General features: G+C 37.7%; 1 protein-coding gene across 3 annotated transcripts in view; it reads right to left on the reverse strand.

Annotated features, from left to right (window-relative positions):
* Positions 1-5,374: 5,374 nt before the first annotated feature.
* ift80 (intraflagellar transport 80 homolog (Chlamydomonas)) overlaps positions 5,375-15,944 on the reverse strand; it is a 71,293-nt gene continuing 60,723 nt past the window's right edge. For all 3 annotated transcript variants that reach the window (XM_038306373.1, XM_038306372.1, XM_038306371.1), the window contains 7 exons: positions 15,607-15,742; positions 15,376-15,523; positions 12,357-12,528; positions 8,515-8,604; positions 8,065-8,237; positions 6,199-6,322; positions 5,375-5,729 (listed from right to left, as the gene is read on the reverse strand). In XM_038306373.1, coding sequence (XP_038162301.1) covers positions 5,619-5,729; positions 6,199-6,322; positions 8,065-8,237; positions 8,515-8,604; positions 12,357-12,528; positions 15,376-15,523; positions 15,607-15,742 — 954 coding nt within the window. In that variant the 3' untranslated portion in view covers positions 5,375-5,618. The remainder of the gene's footprint in view (positions 5,730-6,198; positions 6,323-8,064; positions 8,238-8,514; positions 8,605-12,356; positions 12,529-15,375; positions 15,524-15,606; positions 15,743-15,944) is intronic.

Here is a 15,944-nt window from a genome sequence, read left to right on the forward strand (position 1 = left end):
TCATTTGTTCCCCCTCTAACAGGCATGCCCGTTTAAAGTTATTAATGAGAAAATGGGGGGAAGTTTCAAATTGGTCTAATTTCTGATATGCAAATTTTTTTATATACCCTATATAATGAGACATCCTTCCATGACCACCCAAATTTTCTCCATTATTGGGAAGAAATAAGGAAAATCCCTTTACTTGATTGTAAGAAAGGGAGAAGATGTTGGAGGGAACAAATGCAGCAGAAAATTTAGTCAACATTTGGGATGACATAAGTCACATATTTTATATGCTGTCCTGCAAGTGCAGAAATGGCACAAAACTGATCAGATACAGAAACTCAGTCTGGTCCCAGTTTCTAAGGATGATCTGTATTACTTTCACCATTTGCTTCAACTTCAAAATCCATCATGACCTCCAGGGTCATAAGAGTTCAACTGTGGCTTAGTCATATACGGTTGAATTGCTTACACCTCAAATGCTTTAAAAAATTGATTTAGAAATATAAATTGAAACAAATACAGCTAAAACTAAACTGAACTTTATCCAGAGTAACGATAACTGCTAACTGGGTCAAATGTTCTATAACCAGAACAAGGTGAAAATGATGCATAGAGACTCAAATATATGCACAATCAATAATATTTGGTTCAATGGCTCAGCAGTCTCAGCACCATCAACAAGGTCCTGGAATAAATCTGGCTGGACATTTTACCCCTCTTCTTATGTATCTGGTAGAGCTTGTTTAAGCAAGTTATTTAATGTTTTTTTTTCTTTTGAAATAGCTTTGGAACACTCAAGCCAAATATACAGTATCTGGGCCAGCCTACAGGCCAAAAGGCTGGCCTTATTCAACAGTTGTTAAACCAGTTTAATAAAAAAAAAGGGGATTACTGTACCATCTGAGTTACTTACTGTGTTAAAGTATTAATGATTATATTGAAACATAGGACTTCAGAAAAAAACAACATTGTTCAGGATGTTCGAAAAAAGTGTACAAGCAAGAGAGATAACCGCACCCTGGAGAGGATTGTGAAACAAAACCCATTCAAAAATGTGGGGGAGATTCACAAAGAGTGGACTGCAGCTGGAGTGAGTGCTTCAAGAACCACCACACACAGACGTATGAAAGACATGGGTTTCTGCTGTCGCATTCCTTGTGTCAAGCCACTCTTGAACCACAGACAGCGTCAGAAGCGTCTTGCCTGGGCTAAAGAGAAACAGGACTGGACTGCTGGTGAGTGGTCCAAAGTCATGTTCTCTGATGAAAGTAAATTTTGCATTTCCTTTGGAAATCAAGGTCCCAGAGTCTGGAGGAAAAGAAGAGAGGCACTTCATCCACGTTGCTTGAAGTCCAGTGTAAAGTTTCCACAGTCAGTGATGGTTTGGGGTGCCATGTCATCTGCTGGTGTTGGTCCATTGTGTTTTCTGAGGTCCAGGGTCAACGCAGCCACATACCAGGAAGTTTTAGAGCACTTCATGCTTCCTGCAGCTGACCAACTTTTTGGAGATGCAGATTTCATTTTCCAACAGGACTTGGCACCTGCACACAGTGCCAAAGCTACCAGTACCTGGTTGAAGGACCATGGTATCCCTGTTCTTAATTGGCCAGCAAACTCTCCTGACCTTAACCCCATAGAAAATCTATGGGGTATTGTGAAGAAGAAGATGCAATACACCAGACCCAACAATTCAGAAGAGCTAAAAGCCACTATTAGAGCAACCTGGGCTATCATAACACCTGAGCAGTGCCACAGACTGATCGACTCCATGCCACGCCGCATTGCTGCAGTAATACAGGCCAAAGGAGGCCCAACTAAATACTGAGTGCTGTACATGCTCATACTTTTCATGTTCATACTTTTCAGTTGGCCAACATTTCTATAAATCCTTTGTTTTTATTGGTCTTCAGTAATATTCTAATTTTCTGATATGATGAATTTGAGATTTTCATTTGTTGTCATTTGTAATCATCAAAATTAAACAAAATAAACATCTGAAATATATGAGTTTGTATGTAATGTATGAATATAATATACAAGTTTCACTTTTTAAATGGAATTACTGAAATCAATCAACTTTTTCATGATATTCTAATTTTATGACCAGCACCTGTATATTGGTGTCTTTCAGATTTGACCTTTGGCCCCAATGCTGTCACACCTCCATTGGTCACCTAAACTCCATGTTTTCATTAAATCCCTTGAATAATGACACCTCTGATGTAATTTCTCTCCAATTTTTAACTGCGATTTCTAGATATTTTCATTAGATTTTATAATAAGGTTTGAACCATAAAAGGTAAATAATATTAGATTAAATAAAATGTTTGACTTGTTAGAAATTAAAATTAATGACTAGAGTATCCTCAACCAGATGCAGATTCTAAAAACTTCACTGCAAATGCCTAAGTTCTTACCAAGATATTAAAGAAATTAATACTGAAAGATTTTTTGCTCCTATAGTGTATTGACACATTTGTTTTTATTATAATCTTGCTAAATAATAAAAAAAAAATAACAATTCAATTCTATCTTCGTTAAAAGCAAAGATCCACGTCTCTGCAATGTTTATTTTTAAAACCAAACTGTTTGGCATAAAAAAAGTAACTTTCCAATTTGTGTAAATCCCTCTTCAACACTTAAAAAAGGGGGCTGGCCAAAGCCCCCTTTTTTAAGGGGCCTGTTGTCTTTGCTGTTTATTTTAACAGCTTTATTACTGACAATCAAAACTAACATTCTAGATAATAGGGTGTCAGGTAACACTGCATGGTGAAAAAAATCGCATCACCAGGTTTGAGTTTCATGCTGGTGTATTTATTGTTCAGCAGAAACCCTGTCTGAACCACATGCCTCATTATTACTAATCAAAATCTGAGACTTCTTGTGGAGACACATGTTCATTTTGTTAATATTACCAACATCAAATAAACTACTTTTAGCCATATTGAACATGTGATAGTAATTTTCTTTTGTGCCTTTTACCTTCAAAATGATTTTTTTCTGTTTTTGCATTGCAGCTGGCAAACATCTGTGCAGTTTATTCCATTATTTTCTTTCTTTGTAAAACACAGTTTTATTTCTTGTTTGGGTTCTTTACCAGATCAGGTTTAGGAACAGAAGGTCTAGTTAAACCTGAATTCATAAATATTTAAAGTGAGTCGCTAAGTAAAACCTAAAATAAATTATTTTATTTTGATGCATATTATCAGATCTGTCCTTTAGAATATTGAAAAATGTGTGACAAACCAAACATTTTGTGTACCTCCTCAGACTGTAGAATGATTTTCCATCACTGTATCAAGAACATCATAACAACTGAAATATAAAAAAAAGAAGAAAAGTTTTTTAAAGAACAAACAGAAACAAAGAATGATTCCACAGAACAAAGTTGAGGTGAGGCTAGATGTGATTAAAGAACGAGTATAATATATAATCAAAGTCCCATCCAGACTCTTTGTGTCAGCTGGCTTTATTTGCTCATGTCACTTACCTCCTAGTTATGCCCTGTTCCTCATCATCTCTTATCTCATTCACCTGCCGGTTTCTCTTCTATTTGGTCCAGACCAGCTATCTTGGCAGATCATTGTTTTGCCTTGTGTCCTGTCTGTCAGTTTTGTTAGATATAGGTCTATTTCCAAGGTTCATGTTCCAGTGAGGAGTTTATTTTTCAGCCCAGGTCTTCAGGCTAGTTTAATCCCTAACCAGTGATGAGAGCGTTTCAGCATTTCCCGAGTGATTCTGTCTGGCCCTGTCTGTCCCTGCCCACCTGAACCTCTGTTAGACTCCAAGGTGCATTGCTGTTTATAGCTGGATGCTCGATGAACAGGACTCTAAACCTGCCTTCATGCTCTGATGGATTCCTGGAACCCAGATCTGTTTGTTCCTGAGTGGATTGGAACTCCGGACCAGACTGCAGACTCCTGGATTCCAGAACTACTCCGGTCTGTTCTGAATCCCTGTCATAGTCCAGCCTGTTCACTTGCGTTGCTGCATCGGGGACACTCTGGACGGCTCAGGGCCGCCACTCGTTGGCAGTGCATCGGCTTATCCTGCCTATGATTGAGAGGATGGACTAAACTGTTAAACCAGGTAAGTGACTCACTCTGATAATCACCTTCTGTTCAGATAATGGCGGTCACTTATCCTGTGTTTCTCCCTAAACCAGAGTGTCAGTGATTGGGCGGTGCCCCACCCCCCTCCTGCAGTCGCTACAGGTCCGCAGATCGTCAGCAGCCCGCTTCAGTTCTGTGTTGTCTTTATTGTAAAAAGCATTTTGAAGTTTCCTACTGGCTGTCTCACCTAGACTACTGGGTCCATCTGTCTCGTTTTGACACTTTAAGGGTCTGCATAATATATGTTTCAAATTAGGTTATTGAAAAAACTTCAAGAATTGTCAAACACTAAAATGACAGAATCAACAAATTTTTCATAAACACCATTTTTCCATTTGTTTTATTCAATTAATTGAAAGTAGTGATGGCAAAAACATAGCTTTAAAAGAATCAAATGTAAGAACATATAAATCGATCATACAAAAGTAAAGCTATAAATATCAAAGTATTTACAAATCCATTTCTAAACATATATGGCAATATTCATAAATGAGCCAGGATCAAATCTGATGCATACTATACCCTTTTTCCTTTTGATCGCTTGCCGAGTTGGGTCTGTACACCATCTGTAGCTGCTGATGTAAACATTTACTAAAGAAAAGTAGACTGTACATTATTGCTATAAGCAGTAAAATGGGCCCACCTAAGACATGCGTGATTAAAATCCCATGAAGGAAAATGTACATGACAGATTAGATATGAACCTGCTGGAATGAAACCAGCCATTTACACCCAACAGTTAAACAGTCAATTCACTGGAAATGAATAAAGGTCAGAAGTATATGATTATTGCTACTCCAGATAAAGTATGGAAAAAGCCTTAAAGAATTTTCATCTTTTGCAATATTAAGTCTTACATCATCTCTTTAGGTACTATTATTGGAGTTAAAGGGGGAAAAAAATCACAAGATAAAACATTAAGATGTCCTTTTTGCCTGGAATATAAATATGACGTGAAACAGATATCCACTTCTAAGAGCCACTGTTCGAATGGAGAAAGGGAAACAGAACATACTATTCAGGTAAGGCTGCTGTGTGTTAACCATTGTAAGTGCAAAATAAAATTTATGCTCATCTAAACCTGCCAGTATCTAGAGACAGAGGAATAATTACACATTTTAAAGAAACAAACACTGATAAAGATGGCTGAATGACTACCTACATTTAAAGTTTGGTATAAAACAGCTCTCCAGCTGGTAAAGAACTGCAGTGAGCAGTGACATCTTGAGGTCATCAGGTCTTGATGACAATAATTGGACACTATTTACAAGCCAACCAGTTGCATGGATAGCCTTTAATGTTTCACCTCAACAAACATGAACATAGAGACTTTACCTCAGCCCTGCCCTTTAGTCTGAAGAGACCACAGCTATAATCCCTCCAGGTGGATTTGCTGTGTAACAAAGGTAAATGTATAGGGAGCCACAGTTTCTTCCTCTTCATGTGTTAGGTAACAGTCTCGTGCCACCTTGAGGTGGATAAAAAAAATAAACAACCACCACCTAAATGTCCTTAACATTAATGACGTAGCACCACGTTGCTCTTTACGCTGGGATTTGCGGCTTTCTCTCGCTCTTTCACCAACTCCATCTCAATCTTTGCCTGGATTTTATCCCAATCCACTTCAACCTTCAAGGGGAAACAGAAAGTCATATACTGTAAGATTAGATCAACCTGAACTGATCAGAATAGAAAGCAACACATTTTTAAAAAGAGACGCTCAAATCAAGAAGGAAACCTATTCTTAAAAATTCTGTTTTGTCTCTGAAGTGTTGAAATGTACATATCTTTTCATCACTTTCATGAAATTATGAGTATCTGAATACAAAATAAGTTTTCTTTTAATCAGTTTTTAGTTTAATGTCAATGATAACAGCCTTTAAGCTGATAGCTTAATTTTACAAGGTTAACCAGATAAGAATGTAAGCAGCAACTAATCTAAACTTTATAGTATGTAAAATCACTCCAGGTTATCAAAGCGTTGCAAAAAAATCTATTTATTGAAAGGAAAGAATTTGAACCCCTAATTCTATTAAAACAAAATTTAAACCTGCAACAAAAGTTTATACAACACCACAGAGAAGCTTTCACAACATACAGCTTCAGAGTACTCCAGGAATCTCTTGTTGGTTTCCCTCCTGCCAAACTTCTGCAAGAACTTCTGCCTATAGGCCAGCACAGTGTCCACATGGGTCTTATGTTTGACTGCCAGCTCCAGAGCCCTGGACCCAAAACAATGCAGAGAATGTAGAAACATAACATTAACTGTTGAAAAAAATATTTGTTTTTTTTAAACAAATAAAATATCCTTTAAGATTTTCTAATAAACATATCAAAATACCCCAACAGAGAGTAATATCTTTAATGCATGTGTCATCAATAAAAACAAATTGAACATCCTGTTAATTATCCACTTTCCTGTCAGATTCTAAATTCTGTGCCGCCATTAGTCCAATGTAAATACCATTTAGCCTGAATTACACTTAAAGGTATAGTGGATGATTTTTGCGAATTTTTGAAAAGATATGCCCTCTCCATTTAAAAAAAAAATGTACATGCACAACCCTGTATCCGCTCCTGAGAGGGAACGCTTTTATAAGTTTGCCAGACTATGCACGAGCCCATTTCTCCTCGTGCACGCTCTGTTTAAATTGCTGTTTTCATCGCTCATACAAGCTTACTTTCCCAAAAAAGATTTGCAATTTTTCCACTGTCAGACCAGTAAGTGGAAATGGGGACGAGCACGTAGGACGACCTTACGTATACTGGAAAAAAAATCAAAATCTAGATAAGTAATTTTTTCTCAAAATAAGTTTTTTTTTTTCTTGAATTGAGGAGGTAAAAGAGACATATTGCCAGTGGAACAAGACAATTTACATTTAAAATAAAAAAAAAACAATTACATTGCCTTATTTCAAGTACATATTGTCTAATTATCTTATTCCAAGAATAAAAATACTCATTCCATTGGCAAACTATCTCATTTACCTACTGAAATTAAAGGTAAATAAATACACTTATTTTTAGAAATTTTTGCTCATTTTCAGAACGTGTTTGCAGTGTAAACATATCACCAGAATGATTGATGATTAGGAGGACCACTTATTTTGATGATCCACCCGGAAAATGAACATCCTCCACTATACCTTTAACTTCCTAATATTGAAGAAAAAAAACAAAAAACTAAGATTCATTTTTTTGGTAACCCTACTTGTATATAGATTATTTGGCCCAGAACAGCTTGTCATGGACTTGGGGGTCAAAGAGATCATCGATCTTGAATGTGACAATCCAATTAAGGGAGCTAGCTGAAATAAAGCCAATTCTTTACAAGTAGTACTTTTAGACAGTTACTGGACCGGACTTAATGACAGGGTCAGAGCTTTGCCCATCACCTCTATCCAGATGTTGCAAAATGCTGAGCTCATCTTTATTTGGCACAAGTTTTAGCTTCACTTTATGATTGATGTTAAAATCATTTTATACACTTTTACAATCATCCTACTTCTCTGAGATGCTCCAGCCCTTAAACGCCAGTTTGCTCCCTTATCTCAGCTGATCAGCTGCTCTTGAGTGCAAACAGGACTGAGCATAGTTTGACAGGTCTGTGCATTTGCTGTCGCAGGTCCCAAAGTGTGAAATGATGTGCCCTTGGAAGTTTTGAAATACACTCACACTTTAATGCTAACCTTTGATGCCATGTCTTTTAAGTAAAGTTTTTTCCTACCACCTTCCCTACTGGTTGGATAAATCCCCATATAACTCTTCACTATATGAACATAAATATGAACTGAATTGTCATAGTTGCTTATAATGTTATGAATTAAGACAAAAGTTGATAATACTATCATTCTTTGGTAACAGTACATTAAGATAAATAGTATGGCGGCCTGTAAGTATGAAAAAGTGGAATGATAATGATGCCAATAATAATGAATGTTGTTTAACTCATCGATTATCCTACCTGTTCCAGTTGAAAAGGTCAATGTTCAATTGTATAGCTTGGTAGATAAGACCAGCTTGAAGGAGAGTTGCTTCAGCTTCCTGGAAATGACCACTGAACATCAGCATGTGGGCCAGTGCTGAGTCCTTTGATGGCTGCTTTTTAATAAAGTTGATGTACTGCACCCTCGGTAACTAAACCAAGAAAGGGGGAGCATTTAAAGAGAGAGGGAAAATGCACAGCGATTAACAAAATATTTCTTAATTAAGTTATTTTTTTGTAAGAACAGGTGAAAACCGTCCTAGTATTGCATACAGTACACACTCGTGATCGAAAATACTTTTGTGCATTTATTAGATTTAATTACATCTTGGGTACGTCTGACAGACCAAAATTTATTTGTTCCCCTCTTATAGAGATTTTGATCAGAAGTATATTTGCAGAAATTCAGAAATTAACCAATACACTCACCTCTCTAATGGCAGCATAGGCTATTTCTGCTGTGGCTAGGTCTCTGTTTGCCATTGCCAAACCTGCAAGACACGCCCACAAAGCCTCGTCCTACAAGTGGAAAAGGAAAAACATAAGATTTTTTACTGACAGTACTGGTATCATTGATTTTTATTTCCTGTTAAAATACTATTATTTACCCCTAATTCTTTTAGGAGTAAATAACATTTCTAGGGAAACCTGGACCCACACTTTTGTATAGTACACTGAAGAAAATAAGTAAAAAATGTACGAACAACTAAACCATTATAAAAGCCCTTTATGTACAAAACAAATTAAAAGCCTTAACAAAAAACAGCATAGAATAAAGTCATAATAAATCTGTCAAAGTGGTTTGGGAATAGCATTCAAAGTCTTAAGTTTAACAGTTTGTAGAGAAGAGATCCAAATTTGTTCAAGGAAATAAAGTTTTGAAGCTGGAGTAAGTTTTAAAAACCAAGATGCTACATATGAAAATGCTTTTCCGATAAAAAAAGACACTTCTACTAAGCTCAAACTACTAGGCCAACCCCCTCTTGGGACCAGGTACAGCTGGTTGCAATCTGCTTTATCCAAGTTATGTCGTAAGCCTGCACAAAACATGTGGTGCTGTGTTCCCAGGTTCCAAGCCTCCTTGCCCTCTTCAGTTAAGTGCATCGTCGCCGGAGAGAACCTCCCATGGCTGCTCCTCCTATTTGGCCCTTTTTGACAGCAACACTCATATTTTCCAAAGCCTCTTTTTGATGCCGCTGTACCAAGTAGGTTTTCCAGATCCCACTTGTGGACTCGGTTGGGCCTGTAGTAAAATACCTGTTCTACACAAATGGAATAGAGGATATCCACCCGGTCAGATCTGCACAGGTGCTAGGATGGGGCCAAGAGAACACTGGATAATGGAGCATAAGCAGGAAGAGTATGACTTCGCTAGTTACCGTGCCATAGATGGGGGACCAAGTACAGCTTTTTTTTAAAAAAAATAGTTTGGGATACCACTCTGCGGCACCCAGGGAGCAGTCTGGAGTTAAGGGTCTTAATCATAGACCCTGATTGGCAGCCTGTGAGAGTCGAACTTAAAGCCTCAGGGACCTAAGCGCAAAGCTCCAGCGCCACCACCTCCCGGGACCAGGCACAGCTAGTTGCAGTCTGCTTTGTCCAAGTTGCGTTGCAAGCCTTTGCCAAAAATGTGGGGGGTGGGCTACCAGGTTCCAAGCCTCCTTGCCCTCTTCAGTTCAGTGTATCCACGCCTTTACACACAGCAGTGAAATAACAGTAGTCAGATTCAAGTGAAGGAAAGTTGGTCAAGTGATCTATAGTTTGACATCCTACGATTGCCAGGTGGGGAGTGTTATGGAACTAGATATAAGTTTTGGAGTTTTTATGGCTTGCAGTTTTGTTGCATCCCTTGATGGTTTATTTGTGCATTTTATTTTTCTGAGAGCTAACCAGTGCTGGTTTCACACGTGGTATTCCGTTGCCATCTACGCCTTCACGAGTTGAAAAAAATGGCATCATATGTACGTAATACTGTTATCTTTGAAGCAACTTATGCTCACCTAATTTGTCTTAGACGTTTTATATTTCAATTTGGATGTGTCCAAAACCTAAGTATGGTATAGTACTAGTAATGGTTGCATGCCATGTGGTTTCTGTGACATGAAAGGCATCTGAATCAGCTAAATTTCACTCTATGTTTGACTGAGGAGTCATTTCAGTTGATAAATACGGAGGTGATGTTCGTGGATACATGGCTTCACTTTGTTATTTTGTATAATGATGCAAAATGTATTGGTTTTATTTCAGTTTTTATTTCAGTTTCACATTTAATACATATTAAACCATCCAACCCATCAGTCTGTTTCTTTGATTTTGATTAGGTGAGTGTTTAATTGCCTGTATAGCTAAGTCTATGTATATATATATATATATATATATATATATATATATATATATATATATATATATATATATATATATATTTACTCTGAAAAAATAAATTAGAACTATAGTTTCAACAGTAGTTGGTCGTGAGTTGATCAAACTTCAGTTCAGAGCCATCACCCTGTAAAAAAGCTCTATAGTTGGCATCTGTCACAAAGACAAACAGCTCGATCAGAGAACACTCCAGCAAACAAACAAACACTAACTGGTCCTTGAAGATGTCAGTAAAGTGAGAGAGGCTCCAGAGAAATGTGTGATTTAAAGAGAAGCATTGTTTTTTGTTTTTTTTGCAATTCAACTGTTGTACTTGAGAAATATGATGTCACGGACTATATGTCACGTTTGTATACATTAGCTCCAATATGCAGCCGTTTACTGACAACAAGAGCAAGTAGAATTCTGGGAAAAGCCACAGAGCCACCAAATACTTACCAGAACTGCAGGAGGAGGGAGGGGTCAGGAGGAAAATCTTTTAAAACTGGTGAGTCGGCTCTCTCCGTCTCCACTCTACCACCCTTCTCTCCCTTTTTTAAGGATGTGGTTAAAGCATCATCTCCCAAGCAAAGCATCATTCTAGATCTCCATCTGGATGCCTGAGCGAATATGTCTGGAGGGTCTTTACATTCATGTAGCTAAGTGGGTATTTATGAAGTGAGGTCTTGGGTGGGGGTGAGGGTGTGTGTGTATGGGTAGCCATGTTTTTGTTAATTTATGGGGACAATTTCCCAGGAATATGCTACATTCTGGGGACTTATAGGTACTTGTGGGACATACGACTGGTCCCCATGAGGGAAGTTTCTGTTCTTAGGATGGGGGTTAGGTTACGGACTAAGGTGTGAATTGAGTTTAGGTTAGGTTTAGGGTTAGGTATGTGTTGCTAATGGTACGAGTTATGGTAAGGGTCTGGGTTAGATCATACAAACTTAATTTAAGTCAATTAAATGTCTACCACAAGGATAGTGTGACACAACATGTGTATGTACCACAAGGATAGTGTGACACAACATGTGTATGTGTAGATGTATGTGTGTGTACTTGTATATATTAACTATTTAGGACCTTGTTTGGTATGTTTGCTGACTTTCTAAAGACTAACAGGCCTTACGGGGATCAAAGGCTAGTCTTAATGTGGCAGATCCCCATTTTTTAGGTTAGGGTTATGGTGTTAATTAACTTTAGGTTAAGGTTAGTGTTAGGAATATGCTGGTAATGGTTAGAGTTAGGTTTAGGCTTAAATGCAGTAGCAGAAAGTAATGTAAGTCAATGTAGAGTGTCAATCGGGATAGAAATACAAAGTTTGTGTGTGTGTGTGTACATGTGTGTGGGGGTCAGGGGGTGGGGTGGGGGGTGGTGTTATCAGGCAAATGCTGTCACGAGGCGGTTTGCAGGCTAATTCAATCCTGCTGTTCTTGTGTTGTAAACCTGTCCACTACCTTCTGTCACAAGCTTTGTCAAGTTCTCTACATACATGGGATATTTACTGTCAAGTTGCAAGCAAACACCTTAATACCATTTACTGTGATTTTATGTGACATACTTACACAGATAAGTTCATCATCAGGAGGTAGGAAAGGAAAAACTCATCCTTTTTTAGCCATTTTCTTAGATAGAAATAAAAAGTTATGGTCTACAATTGTATAACAAGTTAAATCTTTACAGAAGTGCTTTTAGCTCCAACATCTGTCCATCAGCTTTACACATCTAGAGCCTGAAATGCCTGCTCCTCCATTGGTCGAATATACACCACACTTTCAAGATTTCTATTTGTAAAAATAACAATTTAATGACAAAAAAAAGTTTCACTATGGCAGCAAACAAACAATACCATAGGAGCAATAATGAAGCTGCGACCAGCAGACGTTATCTGAGAAGGGTCAATATCTTACTTTGGCGAATCGGCAGAGACGCAGTGCATCCTCCCAGCGTGCGGAGGTGCAGTACTCATGCAGGAGAGCAGGATAAAGGGGTACGTTGCTGTACACCAATGAACCGTCCCCTCGGCGCAGCGTCGCCTTGGCTCCAACGTAGCTCAGAATGTGGGGTGCACGACCAAACTCGCTTTGCAAAGACATAGACACAGATAAAATCAAAACCAGCACATTATATTCTCATGTCTTTCACATATGACTCAGCCTGTGTGTGTCTACAACACAGAGTGGGACAATTATGGGAAACACAAAAGGTTATACACCATATAGGGGACTATGGACAGGAATATCCAGACAGTGCACTTGTTCCTTTGATTTTCAGTGATCATATTCAATTCAATTCAGTTTATTTATATAGCGCCAAATTCACAACACATGTCATCTCAAGGCACTTTACAGTTCAACCAGATCATACAGTCAAATTGATACAAAGTTTTCTATCTAAGGAAAACCAGTTGATTGCATTGACTCATTGACTCAAATACAATCCCCCACACTAAGCATGCTTGTAGCGACAGTGGAGAGGAAAAACTCCCTTTTAACAGGAAGAAACCTCCAGCTTGGTAGGAAGCTGATGCTCCAGCATCATATGGTAGGAAGTGTTAAAAAAAAAAAACTCTTCCCTAAAGTTTGTTGTCTACCCCAGCGACACAGTTTGCACCAACAGGACATTGGCAAAAATGTGCATATGAGCGAAAAATTCCTCTCTCTCTGACCAAATCACCTACGCCATATTTGGTCATGTCTAATATAATTTAACCATTTTAAACAACATTGAGCTATCTTACTTTGGAATGACCAATGTTATCATTAAAATGGATCTTTCATTACTATATATAATAAAATATATGTTTACTATATATGTTTAAATACAGTGTTCACCTTTATGCAAACAAGTTGTGCAATCATATGTTAAGGAATCAATCAGACCAATGCCCTAGCAGTGCCTTACAAAAGGTTATTTGAGCGCATTAGTGAACAAATAGCACCATGCCTCATGATGAGAAAAGAGTCACTTGGAGGGTTTGGAAGTAAAGTTGTGATAAATGTAAAAACTGTTGAATGTTAAAAATATCCCGAACTTTAACATCTCATGGAGAGCTTTTCATTCATCCAAAAACCAAAACTACAAAACCACCTAAAGATGGGCCTGAATATAAACTTACAGGCCTGACGAAGCACCAAAAAATCAGAGAATCAGCATAGAGAGCCGTGTAACCGTGGAGAAGATGCAACCAGATACTACCAATACTAAAACAGTTTGGTTTTCATGCAACATATTATGGTTGTAATACTGTGGTGTCAGCATCATGCTAAGGACCTAGCTTCCTTAAGCCTTTATTGTTGGATATAAACACCACTTTGCAGCAAACAAAGCAAAATTGGGAGGTCAAATGTGGTCTGCAGGGTCTGTAAACTCTGTCTTATAGCTGTGTGTAACTCCTTCATATAATCCCACAAATATTCAAATATTGCCTACTGTGTGTGATTATATTGCCTACTGCAAATTAAGTTAAAAAAAAGTTAATAAGCCAAGTTAAAAACTTAATACGTTAAGAAAAAATATTAAAAAAACAATAGGTCGATAAGCGAAGTTCAAAAGTTCCTGTGTCAGCATGAATGTTTTAAGGGTTGTGTTCTAACAAAAAATGTATTTCTTTCATTCAGAAAAAGTTTTTCCAAAACTTCTTATAGAAGTGCTCTATGCATTTTTTTTTTACTGTATTAAGGCAAGTCACTGTTTCTAGTAATTATATCGACTTTTATTTTGTCCATGAAAATACTTGTTTACTTTCTTGTTATTTCAAATGTTAATACGATCTTGTTCTGTTCTTCAATAACACTTAACTTGAAATTTTTTAATTCAAAGGATTTTACTAAGTGCCCTATAAAGGGTTAATAGACAGATAAACTGGTCGCAGTAAAGGGGAGTGAATAAAGCAAAATTTAAAGCAATCCTGGAAGATTACCTCTTATGGCCTTTTCAATTTTAGCTATTGTATAACACCATTCCATAACACAGTTTGCAACATGAAACTAATAACTTTGGTATGACAGATACTTATCAAAGGTTATCTCTGGTTGCAAGGCACAACCAACAGATGTCCTGTTGACCTATCTCACAGTGCCAAGTAGGACTGCAGATTAAGAGCCACAACTAAAGAATTATGGTATCTCTACGATCATCATGCATAGTACACAAAGCATACCGGCCATTAGAGTCTGCAGAAAACTGGAGATGTGGAACATCTTCCTACTCCTATGTTCACAGATGTTTCTCCTCTTAGTTTAAGTGAACTTTAATGATTTTGCAAAGATTATGTAGCAAAAAGTTCCTCTACAAGAAAGTCTACCGTGGTTACTTTGTGGGTAAATACCAACAGATGGACTGTTAAGATATAAAATGGCCTCTTAAGGGAGTCTAAACACATATGCCTGCTATACTTTTCTAAATTTTATCTGGAAGAAATGTAGAACACTTTCTATTCCCCGTGTAGAATACTTTCCATAACCACTGTATGAATACTTTTTTAAGGCACTGCAAATTTTGTTTTAAATCCCCTTACTTTATTTTTCTTTTATTTCAGACTACTTAAAAAACATGAAATATTTCCTGCTCAGTCTGTGCGGTTTCAGTATGGACTGCAAGGGAGATCGAGCAGCAAGATGTTGGCTCAGGCACACCAGTGGCTGCCTTTGTCAAATCAGCTATCAATGCTGAATATTTGTCTTGGACAGAATATAGCATCCAATCACCTGAAATGTAATTGTCCCAAAAGAATAGTGCAGGAAAAGTGAAAATAGCCTCTGCTAAAATCTGAGGACTTTTGAGCAGGAGGAACTGCAGCAACTGCTGCTCATAAAAACCAAGGGGATATGGTAATATTACCCTTGGAATAAGCTTGATAGAAAATTAATTGTATTTTTTAGCAGTGATTTTCAATTCTCAAATGACAATTTTAACGCCATACCCTACCTGCCATCCTTTGTGTAAATAGTTTTTGGAAGCAGTTCCTTATCAGTGAAGACGACACTTGGATAGTACCACACTGTAAACTGATCATCCTGGATTCCACATAAGATGTTAGCAGTATTGTTCCACGCCATGCTGTGCACCATGCTGCCTACAAGACAGGTCCCATTATTAACACATCAGTCTGCAGCAGCTGGTCACAGGTCGGTTTGAGTTCTCAGCAGCTTCTCTCACCGATTTTGCAGATTTTGGGATCCTTTCCAAGATGATGCACGAAGGTCAAGTACAGGTCACGGTTCTTGTCAATCAGTGCGATTTTCCTCTCTGTGGATGGGCCGCACTGGTCCAAAGCTAGCTCTGACACCTCCAGCTAGACAAAAAAAGAGATTACAAAAAGACATGAAACAAAAGGTTTAAAAGCATTGTTCCTGTTGCAAAGTAAGGATAATTAATATGTCAGAGACAAGTCGATGCATGAGAGGGATTTGATAGGGAGGTAAAAGTTTTATTCTTTAATATTACATTTATTAACCATAAAAGAATAAAGTGTGTCTGTGTGTGGTGTTAAATCT

Source organism: Cyprinodon tularosa, unplaced genomic scaffold (assembly GCF_016077235.1).
Source record: "Cyprinodon tularosa strain WSP-4 unplaced genomic scaffold, ASM1607723v1 ctg58, whole genome shotgun sequence".
NCBI lineage: Eukaryota > Metazoa > Chordata > Actinopteri > Cyprinodontiformes > Cyprinodontidae > Cyprinodon > Cyprinodon tularosa.